This window comes from Apteryx mantelli, chromosome 7 (genome assembly GCF_036417845.1).
Source record: "Apteryx mantelli isolate bAptMan1 chromosome 7, bAptMan1.hap1, whole genome shotgun sequence".
Taxonomy (NCBI): Eukaryota; Metazoa; Chordata; class Aves; order Apterygiformes; family Apterygidae; genus Apteryx; species Apteryx mantelli.
Window position 1 is genome coordinate 21224339 of NC_089984.1, and position 13924 is coordinate 21238262.

Genomic DNA, 13924 nt, shown 5'->3' on the forward strand with positions numbered 1-13924 from the left:
ATTAATCCAAAATTTTCATCTATGATTTCTTTTATGATGCTTTTCTGTATCTCAGTTCTCTCTCTGTGTGTGTGTGCGCACACATTTTACTTGTGGACATGGAATTAATAGAATTCTGTTCTCTGAAACTTTGGAGTCTTACATGTTCCATTAATTAATACCCCAAAGGATTATAATCCTGATTCCTTTAAGTTTACCAGTTGTTTCTGATGAATGTCTTTTAAGTTTAGAGTGGTATTTCTTTCAAAAATGCTTGCCTGGACTGTGCTTGGTTGTGTAATGAAAAACAAAGTCAAACTGAGCTCTCATGTAACCCATCAATTTTAATGTATCTGTGCTTAAGTCAAACAGCTTTTCAGGCTCAGGATGGCAGTTACTCACCTGAGATGTCATCCTTTTCCCTTTGACCTAAATAGTGCAAGAAAAAGACCTTGCTGGAAGCTATTACCTCTGAACGGTTTTTCTTCCTTAAATTCCTGATCTATTGCATGAAGTAGTTTGCACAACTAAATACAAAAAATGTATAAGACTTGTATTATTAGCTGAAATGTAAAGCAGCAACTATAGATACGCTGCATTTGTATGAATATGCTAATATGTGTATGTGATGTTTGCTAGATCTGACTGGGTTCATTTGAAAGATGCTACTAGTGTTTTTAATGTAGTAACTGGCTATTTTTTATAGCCAGTCATACTGTGAGGTTTGGGTTTTTTTTTTTAACTAAGGTGATTTCTGTGAGCTGAATTACAGTGCTGTCCTATAGACAACCTGCATTGGTACAACTGAGAATACACTAAACTGGAGGTGAGAGGATGAAGTTGACAGCTGGTGCGAAGGAGAGCAGGAACTGCTTAGTTTTTTCATCAGTAAAGCTAATCTAATATGGAATAGGTCATTAAAAAATGACTAGATTATCTTAGATTCAGTACAGTTATACCAACCTTTCTGCTAAGGCAGATCCCCGTCTTATTCCCTGCATATGGTTGGGCCTCTCGCCCTCCACGCTTTGCTTTTTTTGTATGCAGGGAAGGGCCCGATTGCTGCATTTGCAACGATCGGGTCACTAGTGCGTTAGAGCCGCGCCGCAGCGGCGGGCCCGGCCTGGCGGGGGGCAGCCGGGGCCGTGGTAGCGGGCCCCTCCCGCCCCGCTCCCGGCCGCGGTGGCGGAGCTTGCGCCCAGCTGGGTCCGGGCCGGGTCCTGCTGGGGCTTCCTTCCTCCTCCTCCTCCTCCTCCTCCCGCGCTGTGCGGGCAGGGCCGCGGGGGGCCCGGGAGCGAGGGAGCCCCCGCCTCGCCTCACCTCGCCGCCCGCCAACATGGCGCCCCCGGCCGGGCCGCCCCGCGGAGCTATCCATGGTGGCCGCCCGCTCCCGGCCCGCCGCGGGGCCCCGCGGCCTCGCCCGCCCGGGGGAGGGGCGCTCCCCGCCCCGCCGCCGCCGCCGCCGCGCCCTCCGCCGGGCGGCCCGGGCCCCGCGCCGCCCCGCGCGGAGGCGCCGCCCCGCGGGGAGCGGAGTTTCGCCACGCTCCCTAACCGCCGCGCTGGCGGAGCAAGGAGTTTCGCCACGCTCCCGTAGTCCCCTCGTGGGGTGGCGGCGCGGTGCATGCCGGGCCCGAGGCGGACTGTCCCCTGCGCTGCGAGAGGAGCCGGGAGCCGCGCCTGCCGCCATGTTCCTGCGGGCCGCCGCCGCCCGGGGCCTCTAGCTGCCCCCGCCCCCTGCTCGCCGCCGCCCGCCTCGCGCGCGCCCGTCCCCGCCAGCCCGGGGGGCGCCGCGGGCGGACGAAGGCTGCGCCGCGCCCAGCCGCCGCCGCCGGAGCCCGGCCGCGCCCAGCGATGTCCGCCAAGGAGGGGAGCAAGGTGCTGCTGCTGCCGCCCCACAGCACCAGCGAGCGGGCCGTCAAGGGTGAGCCTCGCCGGGCCGCCGGAGCCGCGGGAACATGGCTGCCCGGGCGGGGGCGGCGGGCGGGCGGGCGCGACCCCGCGGCGGTCCCCGGGCGCGCAGGGCGGCGGGCGGCGGCGGCCCCGGGCGCGGCCGGCGCGGGGAGCCGTGACGCGGCTGTGGGAGCGGCGGCGGCGGCGGCGGCGGCGGCGGCGGGAGCGCGGCCCTGCGGCGCGGCCTGCCCGGGCGCGCTGCCGGCGCCTTGGCACGCGTGGGCCGCGCCGCGCCGGGCCGGGGCTCGCGCGCGCGGCGGCCGGAGGTGCCCGCACCTGCCGCGCCGGCTCCTGTGCGGGGGCTGCGGGTCGCTGCAGCCGCGGGTGCTGGCAGCGCCGAGGGGCAGGCGGCGGCCAGCTGCCGCCTCCTTTTCCATCGGCCGTCGCGCTCAGCTTTCCAGTCCCGAGGAGAAAATTCACCTTCATCTGTTTTTTCGTGGCCTTTCTTGGCGTCGTAGTCTCGTGGGAAGGCTTTAAAGTCAAGTGTCACGCTGCTTAGAAGGAACGGCCACGTATGCCTAAGTAGCTGTGGCTGTGTAAAACTCAGGTGGTCTTGTGACCCAGATGCTGTGAAACACGACATCCTTGCTTCAGAGCGCATCAAGCCTCTGTCTTCCAGCATCTGTGGGGAAAATAAGCCTTTGCCAACACAGTGTTCCAAGATACATTCATTAGATCTAAACTGTTAATTAAAAGGGTAGCATGGGTAATGCTTTAAAGAATCATCGAGTTCTTATTTACTCAAATTACAGATAATAAAAAAATTATTTTATTCTTGAAAGCTGTATTTGGCAGTGGCAGTATGGGTGTTGATTTGTAATAGCCGGCCTGTGTAGTTTGAAATTTGTGGTTATATACAAAGCGGTTTGTTTTTATGGTTGACATTCCTAGGAACACATGGTCTAACTGATTTCAAAGGAATGGGGATCTATTCATCCAACTTTTTATCTAATATGGAATCTTGAGAAATGAAAAGGATATCTTTGTCTTCAGCAGGTCTTAATTAAAGCTTTGGAACCCCATAGTATGTTTTGGAAATCAGCATGTTTTCCAGTATGCTGGAAACCTTTACTCACAGTAAGTTCTTACGCATTTTGGATTGCTTAACCTGTTGATTTGTTTGAACAAATTTTAAAAGTAAAAATAGAAAATGTTACAGCTAGTCTCTTAGAAGCTTGTATGAATTAGTGCCGTTGATGTAAAGATATTATAATATACAGTGCTTAGGCTTGTTGTATTTTTTTTTACCTTTATAGCAATTTGTTATAACAAATCATTTTAAGTTCTTCAAACAGTTCAAGAGAACTAATGGTAAGTGAGTATATACTTTAGAGAGCACTGGAGAACCTGCTGATTTCCAAATACTTAATAATTCAGCTAGTTAATTGTGACCTATTCATCTGGTTGCTAAAAATCATAGTTAAGACTTCATTTTAATGAGATTACAGCCTGGGGTTATAGTATTTCTTTGAACCTGGGTGTGCAGGATATAGAACTATTGTAGCAGTAATCAGACTTCGATATCTTCTTTGGGCATAATTACAACTGGTTATTAAAGCTGGTTAAATGTTCATACAGCAGCATTTTGCTGTTTGTTCCGTTGATCTGTCCTTTCCATACCTATCGTGCTGAATCACTGGTTTCTGTGGAAAGCCTGGACAGCTATGCCAAGCTGCCTCTGTTCTTGGTATGAAGAACAAATTTTTTTTTCCCCATGAGGTGCAATGCAGTTTGAAATATTTTTCTAGGCAACTACCCTGGGGTGCAAGATTGCAGGTTATGCCAGTGCTGAGTAGGAGTATCTATGCAACGCAAATACATTTGTGGAAACCATGTTAAAATGTGACAACTATGTTACGTCCCATGTACCAAAAAATGTTCATTGTGCTCTTAAGTTTTGTATGATATTGCAGATGTGGCGATACAGATATGATACGTATCTTCAGATATAGAGATTACAGATGTGATACTCTCTTAAAATAGCTGAGCCTTCTGCTTTTGACTGGACATGTGTAGACCAGGTGTGCTGGAGAAGCAGTAAGACAACAGTTTAAATGGTTGAATAATGTCTTTATAACTTCTGTAGTGCTTATGAATTATAGTACAAATCACTGCTTTTTTTCTTAAATATCAGGTTATTTATTAATAGTTAGTAACAGACTCATTTACTGGAGTAAATTGTTGCGATTCTTTTTAAGTTTTTTTTTGTCTTTATTTTGTTCAATGTGATCTACTATAGGAAAACAGTTTTTTGGTTTTTGGTTTTTGTTTTGTGTGTGTGTGTGTGTGTGCTGCTACCCCTGTTCTAAGGCTAAAATACGTTGGGGGCACCCAGGCTTTCCATCTCCCCTTGCTGAGCTCTTCTATTTATAATGTCTCAGGTCCTTGAGAATAGCCACAGAACTTAGAAGCAGAATGCGGTATGTTATCTGGTGCGTCTGTGTAGAGTATTGGTTCATATGTCAGTTTTCATGCTCTGCAAGTGCTAGATCTTTTTGGGAGGGAATGTGAAATTGGGACCTAATGTTTGCTTTTGGGAGGGCTAGCCAGTTTCTGAAGTAAAGAAAAAAGGAAGAAGAAAAAAGATTTGGACAAAGCCGGTATTTGTATTGTTTCATCTATCACTTTTATTATACCTTTGTTTTCTTCTTCTTTATTTCTTGGAAGAATGGAAAAATAATAGAGACTATGAGAAACCATGAGACATGAAATCTTTCACTACAAATAATATATGTTGGCAGAAATGGGCAAGAAATGGTCACCCAAGAAAAAGTGGTTAAATTATTGTATCATCAGTAACTGATCTTTCCTAATAAGGTAGGATAGCAAGTAGGGAATGTCCCCCATTATATTTTGACCTGTATATTTAGCCATTGGTGAGAGATGTATATATCTAGAAAAATATCTGAAACATTATCAAGTATAATGTTCACATTAGACATAAAGATAACAAGCATAATGGTGGCTTTAAATATGCTGTGTGTACAATCTAGCTGTATTAGTCTGGCATGCCTTCCCAAATATAAATTGTATCATCACAGAGCATTGATTGCTTTTATTAAAGGACATAAAAAGCTCAGATTTTCTCCTTTCATGGCTCAGTTAAATTGTGTCCAAGTAATTTGTGCTTGTGGAATTTCCTATAAATTAATGCTTAGCTATGAAATTGTAATATCTGAAGTCAATGTGTGGCATTCAGTTCCTGAAAAGTGTCTTGTGGCAGGGCTTCTGTTACTGTATTTTTTAAACAGAGATAAGGAAAGTACCTGTCCTCATAATTCACTGTTTTCTAAGGTGACCTATTCATCTTTGAACAATGATGCCTAGTGTTTTACTGTCTTATGAAAGATAGCATTTTCCTCTATTATGTTCTGTCAGAATTACAGAAAAAAGCTCTTTTTTTTTGACTGTCAATGGTATTTAACTGTCATATCTGATTCTTTTGACTTTTTTTGTGGTAATTACCTGACTTCAATCAGTTTACTTGACCTTTGAGTGCACGTATGATTCTCATACTTTAAATTTGTCAGTATATTGTATCTTGTCTATTGAAGCAACTGTTCCACTACATTGCAGCAAAGTACTTTTCACTGACATGGAGGAACCTTCACTGGCTTTAATTTGAGTGAAAAGCACTTGGGCTTGTCGGACCAAGCTGTGAGTAGCTACACTGCAAAGATGTACTTGAAATAGTGTCCTTCCTGGCATAGCACTTCTGCCTGCTCTATGTTACAAGGCTTTGGGATGTAATCCACAGTATTTTGTCCTGCTGAGCTAATGGACATTTTTTGATGAATTCTGAAGATGATATCTTGTTCTTTTGGACATGGGAGACTTCAGTATCCCTTTGCTATTTGGGCAGAAGTCATGGTAAGGTGTGATTGGCAAGCAGTGGTTTTACATGTTAAACGATAGCTTCTTGAAACAACAATTCAGAGAATCCTGAAGAGAAGCAACTCATTTATCCTTGAGCAGGATCTTATTTTAAGATACTAATAGCTGCTCCCTAACAGTGACATACATGTAGGAGAAAATGAAGTCATTGTAGTATTTAATTTTAAAACATGGAATCCAGTTAAACAACTAAAAGGATAAATACATATAGGCAGCATGAAGATTGTTTTAAAAATATGGTGGACTTAGAGTGCATTTATGCTACTGATCATAAATTATTTTAAAATGACATAAAAAAGCAGCAAAGTAAAGAGAACGTTAAAAGGTCATGCTTCAAAAAAAAAATCACAGTTTTGTTTTGGGAAGGAAAATGGAATGGACTGAATTCTGACAAATTAGTGTTTGGCCTTGTACTTTTTTCACTTTTTTTTGAGAGGATGGTGAGAGGGAGTGAAAAGAAAAAACCTCTAAACAAAAGCCTGTGGCAGTTTCAGCAGGGCCCATTGGCAGTTGGGGTTTGGGAAGGCAGGGCCAGAGCAGAAAAAGCTGGCAGCTACTTGCACGTGTGTTTACTGTGTAAGAGGACTCTTTCACACAGGAGTCAAGTTTTTTGCTGAATGGGACTGAGGAACTGTCTGTTTGAAGTGTAAGTGGTTGTAGAACATATCAACGCAATGAATGTTAAAAAAAAAGTATATCCCAGGACTGGAAGATATTTGTCTAGTGCCTCTAAAGGAATTCTTTGGCTTTTTTGGGTGCAAAATTGCTGATCTATTTTCCATAGCCTCTGGCTTAACTCATCTTCTGAGTCTGAGAAATGGAGCATAGCAGCATTTTAGAAAAAGCTCCAGATTGAACTGGAGAGCTGTAAGTTTAACTTAAGGAAAATCATAGCAGTTGTAAGAAAGAGTGGACTAAATACATCCCTGGAGGAATATAGCGCATAAAAGAAAAGCTGGTACAGTTTTCATAGAAGGAAGCCAACAGAAACTGTTAAAATTCTTTGGAGGAGCCAGTGAGCTGGCTGATCCAGACAAAACTATTCATCAGGTTCCCCCGTCAGAGCTGCTAAAGTAAGCAGTTATGCTAAAAGAGGAAAGGTCTTCTGGATCAAAATTGATTAGGAAAGAAAGGATGTGAATACGTAATAATCTTCCATGGTTGAGGGAGGTTGGTATCTGGAATCTGTGCTCTTTAAATGTATTCATAAATTATTTAGAAAACAGAGTGAACAGTGAAATAATAACACTTACTCAGGGTAGTAAACTTCCAGGGATGTTTCAGAAGGGTTTTATTGGACTGAGTGACTGGGCAATGAAGTTGTAGGAGATACTGTGCTGATAAAGGCGGAATAGTAAGACTCTGTAAGGCCTTGCTTAAACCTTGACCTTGCTTAAATATACAGAGTGGTGTGAACAGGAAAGAAACATTAGGGTCAGTATGGATAGTATTCTGAAAATGTTAGCTCAGTGGGTGTCAAACAGGCTGATAGGAACTTGGGCATTATTTGAAGATCAATTTAGAATAAAGGAGAAAACACTATCATGCTGTTATATATGTCTTGTGTTGTATGTACATCTTGAACAGCGGCATGTAATTTTGGTCCACTTTCTGATATTCTTTATCTATAATGTACTGTATCTTAGAACTAGAAACAGTACAGAAAAGACACGGTTGGAGGCACAGAGTGGCTTCCCTGCAAGGTGAAACTGAAAAGGTCAGGACTCTGTGACTTAGAAAAGTGATAGCTGGATAGGGGTAGAGTTAGATGCATCATGAATAGTATCTAATGGAAAAGATGAATAGGAAACAACTGCTCTTTTTATCTTCCCGTGAGAAGGAGAAAAGCAGCACTAAATGAGTTTTTACAGAACTGGATATAAAGGAAAAGTGAAGTACTTCATATAGTAAGAGTAATGAAAATTCTGGAATTCATAGCAACAGGATGCAGTGGAGGCAAAAAGTATAAAAGCATCTAGTGCAGGTCTGGACATACTGGTGAAAGATAGTCCATCAGTGATCATAAACATCATGGTCTGAATGAAACTTAGGGCTCCAGAGGAAATCCTGAAACCATTGAGTTTTGGGAAGCAGGGAGTATACTGAGGGAAAGACCTATGTATCCACCTGCGCCAGAGATGTGTTTAGGCACTAAATAGTCTTGTGGTATAACACACTATGTCCATTTTAATGGGATGGGTATCCTTAAGTACTTTTTCAGAAAGTACTTACATTTTTCCTGAGAGAACCTTACAGAAACATCTACTAAGTTAATAGAAAAATTATATGCACAGCATAAAATATGAGCACAACATGGCATATTAGGCATATCAACACATTTTTATTTGAGGTTTTTCCTTGCTTTTAGAATGTTTGACATTGCAGCAAGTGTCATGCATTTAAAGAAATTTGAGTAAAGGGATAATTTTTGTGACATTTGGGGAAAATGCCATAATCTGCAAGAAACTGCCTTTGCAGGATCTGTGCTGTCTTGTTTGGTATGAATAGGGCAACCCATGCCTTTCGACAACTATTGATTCTAACTTTCTCATTCAAGTAGATGCTTCTGTGTTTTTGTGCTAAACAAGTATTTTCAAGGTTGCTGGTCCATAGACCATCGGTGAAGTCTTTATGAAATTTCTTTTCAAATCTGTCTTGCCAAACGCAAAAGAATAATTTGACATATTCTGTCTTCATAGCAGTCATGGATGCTACGTTTCTTTGTTCTTTATAGACGTTGGCATAGAGAGGTGAAAAATCTGGGGACAGATCGAAAGGATTTGCTGGGAGTTAGGCTTCTTGCTTCTACTGAGTGCCAATAAATAATCAAAAGTGCATTTAAAACCAAACACACACCCCGCCTCAAACCCCCCAACCAACCAAACCCCCAGCATTTTGGGGACTACTGTGGTAATAAGTGTGCTGACAAAATGACTGATAATAGCCTGTCTTTTTACAGAACACTGTCCTTGTATTAATATATGACATCATTTTGCAGAGACAAACATTATATACTGTTTCATGTATACCTATCCCCAAAACAAAAAAAATTCTTTGCTTGTGTTAAATTGGGAAATTCAGTATAAATACAATGTCTGTTCAGTAGCCTTGGTAATGTGAACTGAGACTATGTCTGTGAAACCAAAAACACTATTAAAACAGAAAATGAAAATTGGGGTGCTGAGCGCAGTTTTGCAGCCAAAGCTGAGTTCATGGAACATGTTATGGGGTCCTGACTGTAGACAAAAATGGCCAATTTCCTTTCTGTGGGAGAGAGAAAAGAATTATTTAAATTTTAAGATACAAAGAGCATCAAGTATTTTGTTTGTGGAAGCAGAATGCCTTGTGCAGTGACTCCCTGATACTTTTTCCTACCGTTAATCTAGGGGTCTTGTTCTCATCTTATTTCAGGAACCTGTTCCAACAGGGTGTTTCTGATACAAGCCAGATTTAGCCAAGGTTGTTAAAATAGGCTTATATCAGTGTGGTTTACCTTTACAGTATCTACATTTTACGTTCTATTAACAGCTACTGTTGCATTCAGTTACTAGGCACTGTGAGATCTGCTTTGGGTCTGGAGGTGGCGTGTGCGTGTTAGTTGCCACACTGCACCTCTCAGTTGGGATTATTATATTGGGTAAGGTGCCATGCTAATGCAGTTTTTCTGCTTCTGAACCTTATTGCAATGTACTATGAATGTATTCATTCAGATTGATGCTAACTTTTGGATCTTTATAACATGCTTTATTGTAAAGTATAAATGTGCTCAGAGGCTCATAGGAAGTCTGTGGGTAGAATTAGGTTTCTAGGTTTTGCTTTTGATATCTCTGTTTTAAGTAGTGCTGCAGTATAAAGGAAAGATCTATTTTTTCCTCTTCAGAAATGCGTATGAATAGTAATAAAAACCATGACAACCTTTCTGTTAGCAGAACCCAAAAGCTACTCACTGGGTCTTTTTCAGCATTAGTGTTTAAATTTTTGAATCAATATACTTGAAATAGCTATAGGTAACATAAGCAACAGATTTAATTTTTTTTAAATTAATTTTGACTAGTAAACAGCAGTTTGTTTTAGAAAAGCCTGTATGTTGTTGTAAATTATGATGCATGTTACCTTTGTTAATAAGATCTATTCCTTTACTAATAGGATATAGTCTCGGTCATTTTGTATTGCAGTGTGTACTGCTTTAGACATTCATCTCCAGATGCTTGTCTATTGCTTGTTTTTGTTGGGAATGGAAGAAGGGAATCTTTTAATGACCAATATCATATTATTTCCTTAGGGTAATTCCTCTTAATTACCATTCCGTTACAGTCCCCAGAGCCCAGGTTTTGCACAAAGATTTTGAAACATGGATTATATTTCTGTCTTGGAACGTATCATGCTGCAATTCTTTTTCCTTAGGCTATACTCTTCTATTACTACTTCATCAAATGTTTAATTAAACCCATTAGTTTGCAGAAATTGTCTATGTGCTTCAAAAATTATCATCCTTAACCTATTAAATGACATTATTTGTAGTATTTTCCAATGATATGAGCTTTAATACAATGTCGACTATTGTTGAGACAATAATTAAAGTATAGAATACAAAGTAACAGTTTTTATAGTAAGTGTTGCTGTTTCATTCCAATTCAGTGTTGCAGTTTAAATCCTTAGTGGTGTTCTATGCTGTCTTCCCCAAAGATTATTCTGAAAAAAAATCCTTCTTGAGCAATAGGAAAATATATGTATGACATGAAAAGGATTTTATTAAACTTAACTCATTTTAAAAATTCAGTTTTTCTATGAGACTGATACAACTTTACAGATGCTTGGCTGTTTTGGATACTGCCACTCATGATTTTGGGACATTATGGATAACCCCTGGAAATACAGAATTTTTCATTTGATGTATAATCTTCCTAACTATATTAATTCAAAGAATTTGATACAGTTCTTTCCAGACAATGGATGGAAACATCTGTTTTTATAGCCTCACAGAAAATGTAACTTGTCAGATGTACTCAAAGCTATAGCTAGTTAAAATAGGCAGAATTCAGTTTTGTAAGAATCTGATCAGAAATAAATTACTTGGACATAAGAACTTCACTAAGGGAAGGAAATTTCATCTACTGTATGTTTAAAACCCTTTCAGTATTTCCAAAATCTCATAAAGAGGAAATCAACTTTGTCCTTCTAAGTTCTGCAGCCATCAGTAACCATACAGTTAATCAGTAATGATTAGCAAATAAGAGAGGGAAGATCAGCTGGTCACCTCCATGGACCATTCTCTACCCCATCCCCTATCTCACCAAAAAATCTTCTCCAAAAAGAAAAAAAAAGGATCATCTTTCATTTAAGATCATTATCTAGGAATAGCATGAGAATGAATGAAGCACAATTCCTGCAAAACTGTGTCTTGTGTTGGTTGACTTTGGTTCTGGGCCGGTGTGATCTCTAATGCTTTTGGAACAATTAGAGCAGGAGAGATCTCCCGCCTGAATTGTCTGGTGTATCATAAAAAATGAGCTCAACTTTGCATTGCTGAAGGCAGTCGTGGGCCCATCTCCTCAAAGGGGCTGCCTGCTTTTATAACCTTGCATGAACTCGATTGCTTTAGAGACCTTTACCTGTCTGTCAGTCAGCCCGTGAGTTAAGTTACTGATAGGAAAAGAATGAGATGTGGAGGACACACAAATATGTGCAGACAGTACATTTTCACCCTTTATTTCCTAAACAAATGAAGCTAACCACCCCTCCCCCCAAGTTTAGGTTCAGTGGTATCTTCCAATCCTGATGAGAGCATAAAAATAAATGATAGAGCTTGTGCATAAGACTTGGTAAAAAGACTGATCAAAATTGTATTCCAAAATGAGCGATGTCAGTTGGAGCAATTGGAGAATTATCTTCCTTGCAACTGTTTCTGAGCTCCTTCATTTCCAGTGTGCCCACACAGGCAACTTTCCCTTCAGGTTCTTTGGCCTAATGAAACAAATAGGGCTTGACAGATCAGTGGTGCTTGTGATTAATCCAGAGAAAATCAGCAGAAGAAGAATTTTATGCAACAGGAAGATCCTCATCCTGCTTCACAGGGCACTTCAGATTCTCAGGTCCCGGACAATCTGACGTCTGCAAACAGGCCTGACTTCCCTATTTTTTCCTGCTGACTTTCTCAGCTATCAACTCACTTTGTGAGCTGTGTGCATTCGTACATGTACCCTCACAATGTGTACATTTGGGTACTCGGGCCTGCTGCCTTTGGTACTGACTTGAAATGGCAAGGATAGCTTTTCTGTCAGACTTTGTAACTGGTGTGTCTTGTGACTTTTGTAAGTTCACTTCTCAAGTTTTTTATTTCTCGGTTTCCCCATCTGTATGTTGGAAGTTGGCAGCGTTCCTCTCTCAGGTGCTTTCAGAACTATTGAAAGCATCACTCTAATTCTCGGTGCTGTTAAACAGTAATAGGCTCAGGTTAGTAACCCGGCACTAATGCAGAATCCAGTCATCAAATCCATTCCTATCAAAACATGTCGAGAAAAGAAACAAAGGCACTTATCTAGTGCCTAATGTCTAATGTCTAGTGTCTAATGTTGAATTAATTTGCAGTTTGTTATGTGGAGTGGGTTTGTTCCTTGTGGTAGAAATACTGTGTTAAGAAAGGAAAAAGAAAGAAATTGTCTAAAAATAAATTATGTACAGATTAATGTGAATTTCCAAATAATGCAGAAAATACTGTTAAGAGAATATGAAGGCTGGAAAGTCAAGTCAAGTGACTACTAGAATTAAGGCTTGTGTGGTCATAATTAAATTCTTCTAAAAATTCAATAGATAAATTGTCGTGTTGAAACAATGGCTTTGTCTTTTCAGAGTCAGATTTATGTTTTTAAACAATTGTTTTGCATGGAATGAAAGTGGTTGGTTTTGATTTCTTAAGTACACTGAGTTTATTAACAGTTGGACTACATGGGATTTTAGCACTTCCAAATGAAACCTGACTGATTACTACAGAAGACTGGAAGGAAAGGCATGCCATTTCTTTTCTATGTTAGTAAAATATTTTATGCCCCAAACCAAAATGTCATATTTGTTTCACAACTGTTTAATGTCAAGGCAAGTTTTTCAGCTTCTTTCTATTTCGGAGCATTTATAAGACAATTCTGCAGTTTATATTCTAAAGAACGTCTTTGTATTCAAATGGAATTTTATTCAGTCAATATTTGTATGTGATTTATGCATCAGTTGCTTCATTGGTGTATTTTTATTCTTGTATAAGACAGAAGGGTGGCAATGTGTTGCTACTAATCCAGAAGCCAAGTTAAATGAAGTCAGTGCAAATATTTTAGTGTTTAAGCATTAATTTTGGAATGTAAAGTTTAACTTTGGAGAGTAAGAAAGTACAGTGTGAATAATCTAGCTACAGGTGTATTCATACTGCTAGCTGTTCTTATCTTTAAGTAGATATGTTTCTCCCCAGTGTTGTTTTTCTTTTTCTGACATTTTTAGTAATATTTTAATATATTTAATATTTAAATGGAGAGAAATTGAATGGTTTTGATTCTTCTACTCTTTTATTTCATTTTTTTGATACCAGTTTGTATATATTTTTTTCAGATAAGTTTTATTTCCTGTAATCATGTATGAGCGTGATGATATTTTGATGCAATGCTATGTGGGAATTTGCTGCATCCTCTTCTTCCATATGCTGTGTGTGTATTTCATCTGTGCAGCAACGGAGTTGCCACTGTTTGCCTTCATGTAGGCTGCAGTCAGATGTGCTGTCTCGGCAGCTGCTGAGCCTGGGTGGGAGGTTAGCAGTCCCATTTTGCCGAAGGTTACTGCCCTCACACGTCTTTCAGCATAACTGTATGTGTACATCATTCCCTAACGCACTTCTGTCAAAATGATCTCGGCTAAGAAGCAAGTACTCACTCGGCTGTTAAGGGCAGCAAGTGAGGTCTGTGTAAGAGAGGTGCTCCCCAGCCGCAGACCTCTCGCCTGCTCCCCCGCTGCGGGAGGCGGGAGCCCTGGGCTGCTCCCGACCCTGGGCCAGGGCCGGCTTCTGATACTGCCCGTCAGCTCCCAGGCGGCGACAGCCTTTGCGCGTAGCTTAACTTTTGGA

The 13924-nt window shown here is 41.3% G+C and overlaps 1 protein-coding gene across 10 annotated transcripts in view; it reads left to right on the forward strand.

Annotated features, from left to right (window-relative positions):
• Positions 1–1755: 1755 nt before the first annotated feature.
• Positions 1756–13924, forward strand: part of PPP3CB (protein phosphatase 3 catalytic subunit beta) — a 54465-nt gene continuing 42296 nt past the window's right edge. For all 10 annotated transcript variants that reach the window (XR_010884724.1, XR_010884725.1, XR_010884726.1 and 7 more), the window contains exon 1: positions 1756–1900. Coding sequence is in view for 6 of the 10 variants with exons in the window: in XM_067299931.1 (XP_067156032.1) it covers positions 1831–1900 (70 nt within the window). In the remaining 4 variants the exon portion in view is untranslated. The remainder of the gene's footprint in view (positions 1901–13924) is intronic.